General features: G+C 44.6%; 1 protein-coding gene across 1 annotated transcript in view; it reads right to left on the bottom strand.

Moving 5' to 3' along the window:
* Positions 1–60: 60 nt before the first annotated feature.
* Positions 61–4,531, bottom strand: part of LOC122542779 (gap junction delta-2 protein-like) — a 6,466-nt gene continuing 1,995 nt past the window's right edge. The window contains exon 2 of the mRNA XM_043680815.1: positions 61–1,666. Within this exon, the coding sequence (XP_043536750.1) occupies positions 814–1,666 (853 nt within the window). The 3' untranslated portion in view covers positions 61–813. The remainder of the gene's footprint in view (positions 1,667–4,531) is intronic.

The raw sequence follows: 4,531 nt of genomic DNA, 5'->3' as shown, positions 1-4,531 counted from the left end.
CGGGTCTCTGGCACTGCGAGGCAGCAGTGCTAACCACTGTGCCACCGTGCCGCCCACGAACTACTTTTCTTCTTTATTCCTCTTTTTGTATCTAAGATTTGTACCTCGGTACTTATGGATGGCGCTATAAGAGGTGACATTGTAAAACTTTTCATTGTACTCCTGTACTTGAGTACAAGTGACAATAAAGGATATTCTGTTCTAATTCTCATACAATGGCAAGAACAAAAGCTTAGCAATCCACCAAAAAATGATTTGAAGTTGTCACTACCCCCTATGCTCCTAATCTGGTACTGTGAGAGTGCTGCACTATCAGAGGTGCCATCATTTAGATGAGACTTTAAATAGAATTCCCACCTGACCACTCAGGTAGATGTAAAAGCTGCCATGGCACTTTCACAAAGAGTGGGCGTGTTCTCTCCGGGGTCTAGGCATATATTTATCCCTCAGTCAATACCACAGAGGAGCCTGGATTGTTCACCCGTTGTCACAGTGTTGTTTGTGGGAGCTTTCTGTATGCAAATTGGTTGCTATGCGTCCTGTATTACAACTGTGATTCAATAAAAATACATCATTGGCTGTAAAGTGATTTCGGAGATCGAGTGGCCATAAAAAGCGCATCCTAAACAGTTTTCCTTCTTCCTGAGATCCATTAGATGTGAGGTCCCTTCAAGCTACTTAAATTTCTTTACTAACAGGGCACATTTTACAAAGAAACACCGCAGCCATGAACCAAACAGAGATTTTTTGCCAAGGTGAGGTATTCCTTCCAAGATACTTAGTTGGCTTTGGGTTTAAAGGGACAAACGCCACTCAGACGTATGCAGACTCACTGGATTGGGTCCTCCCCTGGCTGCTGAAATACGGCAGGGCCTTCTTCCTAACCTCAAACGCAGACCTCCTCTTGGCCTGTACCCCTCTGACAGCCGCCTTGATCTTCCTCCAGCCCAGGTGGTTGAGCTCCGCGAGGTTCAGAGCCACGCAGATGCCACTGACGGCGAACATGAAGACCAGGAAGACTGTCTTTTCTGTTGGCCGGGACACATAACATTCCACCTCTTTAACGCATGGATACCGGTCACACTCAAAGATTGCAGGAACGCTGAACCCATAGAGGAAGTATTGTCCCATCAAGAAGCCGATCTCCAAGGCATTCCTAAAGACTACCTGGATAATGTAAAATCTCGAGATGCCCTCCTGACGTTTCATCTTCATGCTTTTGCTACTGATCCAACCTGAGAAATTAGACAGCTTCTTGCCCTCTATGTAGTCTGCATCCAGTGCCTTTGGATGTCCTTCAGGACTCTGGCCTAGGGCCCCATTGACAAGACTACATTTCGGCCTTTTATCCTCCTTCTGTTCCATGGATGCCCTGGCAGAATCCCGATCCAGAAGTGGACAGAGCATGGAGAAATGTTTCTCCTTCTGCTTAGACAACTGGTGCACAGAGTACGTGATGAAACAGAGGCTAGGTGTGCACACCAGTATGATCTGGAAGACCCAGTATCTGATGTGAGAGATGGGGAATGCTCTGTCATAACAGGCCTGGTTACAGCCTGGCTGAAGAGTGTTGCACATGAACATGGCCTGCTCATCTTCATAGACCGTCTCCCCTACAATGGCAACGATTAGGATTCGGAAGATCACCACCACTGTGAGGAGGATCCTAAGAATAAAGTGAGAATTTACTGGGTCAAATTTTTATAAACGATACTGCATTGCTGAAGCTGTTCATTCTGTGATCATCAGGACAAATGCAAGAATGCTAAATTTCTAAGGGAACATCAATTTATACTGCACGTAGAAAGGGTGCTGATTGGTTAGCAAGCCAAATCTGATTGGTCGAGGCAGTGTTGTGGGAAATGCACCAGAGACCTATACTTTGGTCTAATTCAAAAATAGTGCAATGCCTGAACATTATCCTTTTGTGTATAGGAGACAGATCCCTCCAAAAGAAATAAATGTATATGATTCTAGCAAGAGTAAGTGAGCCTCATTACGAGCACAATTGACAAACTTAAGTTGGTGGTTAGTGTAATTCTTAGCACACTTGGGATGGTTGAGAAAATGTTGTTCAACCTCGTAAATGTTACAAGAGTGCACAACCGCATTATAGAAGCCCTGCATGCCACAGTCATGCTTTCCAACACCACTTAATTACAGCCTGTACAGCTCTTTAAGAGGTCATGCTGTGGAAATACAGATCTTTAAGGAATCCCCATTCCAGTTAATCCAGACATTTTGTTATCGAAGTTGTTTACCATCCATTATACTTGCCAAATGCATAAATACTTGATTTATAAATAAATTATTTTATGGAGTGTTGGCCAGGAAGACCTGCATTTACTTGCTGACCTTAATCACGATGAGTGAGTCTCTTGCAGACAGCAGTTAGGAGTCAGCCATGTTGCTGTGGGTCTGGCCTGGTATGTGGACCAATCCAGGTAAGAACAGCCCTTGAGGCGATTAGAGTTGAGCAGTGAATGCTGATCTAGCCAGTGGTGTATATCTTGTGTGAATAAATAAGCTTTCAAAAAGGCTAAGAGCTACATGGTTACTGAAGAAAGTGCATATTTGGTGTCTTTGACAGCACCATCCAAATTGGTGTTCTTTACTACCTTAGGACAAGGGCAGCAGGTGCATAAGAGTACCCCCACCCCTTTCAAGTTCCCTTCCGGGCCCTACACCATCTTGACTTGATAAAAAAATCTGCCGTACCTTCACTGTCACTGGGTCGAAACTCTGGAACTCCCTCCCTAGCTCCAGCGGTTCAAGAAGGCAGCTCACTACCACCTTCTCCAGGTTAAAAATCACACAACACCAGGTTATAGTCCAACAGGTTGATGATCTGATGAAAGAGCAGCTCTCTGAAAGCTAGTGCTTCCAATTAAACCTGTTGGACTATAACCTAGTGTTGTGTGATTTTTAGTTTTGTACACCCCAGTCTAACACCGGCATCTCTAGGGACCTTCTCCAGGGACATTTAGGGATGGGCAATAAATGCTGGCCTAGCCAGCAACACCACACAATGAATAAAAGCAAAGGGAATTGAAATAACTTCACAGAAGCCTGTGTCCTGTCATCATCACACTTTATTTACACAGGAAGAGTCCTTGACACTTACCCAGCTCCCTCAGAACCAGCTCTCACAGTGAAAAGAACCTCTGACACTCCTGTTTTTTTTGTTTTTTTTTAACCCGGGTGGTCAGTGACAAACACTGCCCTTCACATCAAAGGGCCTGGCAGTTTATTTATTTTTTTTTTTTTTTCTTTTTTTTTACCGCAACCTGCGGTTGCAGGGGACTGCTGTGTGCAGCAGCCTCCACCCCAGACACTCCTGTTTATATCTGTCAGCCAGGGTTCCCTGATTGGACCAGGTTAACATCCCCAATCAGGGAACTCATATTCTATGACATCCAGCTGCTGACCTCATTATAATCACTACAAGAATAAGGAAGGGCAAAGTTCAGCTATAACACACTGGGTAAAGACAGGGTAGATAAAGATGAACTATTTCCATTGATTGGAGATTCTTAGGGCTAGTTCAGGAGAGATGTTAGGAAGCAATTCTACACACAACGGGTGGTAGATATTTGGAACTCATTCCCACAAATTAGAGTGATGCTAAATCAGATAATTTTACATCTGAAATAGATAATTTTTTGTTAATCAAAGATATTATGAGACGTGGGCCTAAGGCAGGTGTGTGGAGTTAGGATGATTTCACTGAATATCAGAATAGGCTGAAGGGGCTGAATAGCTTATTCCTGTTCCTATGTCCCTAGGGAGGATGAGGGCAGTGTGGAGAATGAATGGTACTCATAGGATGAATGTCTTCTCACCTGGGTACAGAGGAGGAGGTGCAGGTTTGTAGGGAAGATGAACACAGCAAAGAAAACATTTCATCTTTACCTTGGAATGCACTGAACCAGTAAACTAACTTTGGGTGACTTGATTTCAAATCAGTCACCTACAACTCCTTCAGTCCACTTCCCTCGTCTCTCAGAATGGTTTAGCTGTGTGTGTTGAATTCTACACAGCCCCAGGCTTATTTCTGTCAACCCATCTTGATCTTAACTTCTAATCGTGACCAACACATGTACTCACAATGTCTGTTTTAATAATGCAGCCCAGGCTCAGTGGGCCTCTCCTGAGTCAGGTGGTTGTGGGTTCAAGTCCCACTCCAGAGATCCAAGCCCAACACTCAATTGAGCCCAACATGCCCAGAGCAACCACTATCAGGGATGTGATCTGTTGGATGAAAAGTTAACCTGAACTGGACTAGCCATATAAGTATAGTGGCTGCAAGGGCAGGTGAGAGGCTAGGAATCCTGCAGCAAATAACTTGCTCACTCCCTAAATCAGGGGTGTGATGGAATACTCTCCACTTGCCTGGATGGGGGCAGCTCCAACACTACTCAAGAAGCTTTAGGGTGTAGGTTTGCTCGCTGAGCTGTAGGTTTGATATCCAGACGTTTCATTACCTGGCTAGGTAACATCATCAGTGGCGACCTCCAAGTGAAGCGAAGCT

Source organism: Chiloscyllium plagiosum, chromosome 41 (assembly GCF_004010195.1).
Source record: "Chiloscyllium plagiosum isolate BGI_BamShark_2017 chromosome 41, ASM401019v2, whole genome shotgun sequence".
Classification (NCBI taxonomy): domain Eukaryota; kingdom Metazoa; phylum Chordata; class Chondrichthyes; order Orectolobiformes; family Hemiscylliidae; genus Chiloscyllium; species Chiloscyllium plagiosum.
The sequence above is the reverse complement of the archived record's forward strand: the minus strand, read 5'-3'. Positions and strand labels throughout refer to the sequence as shown.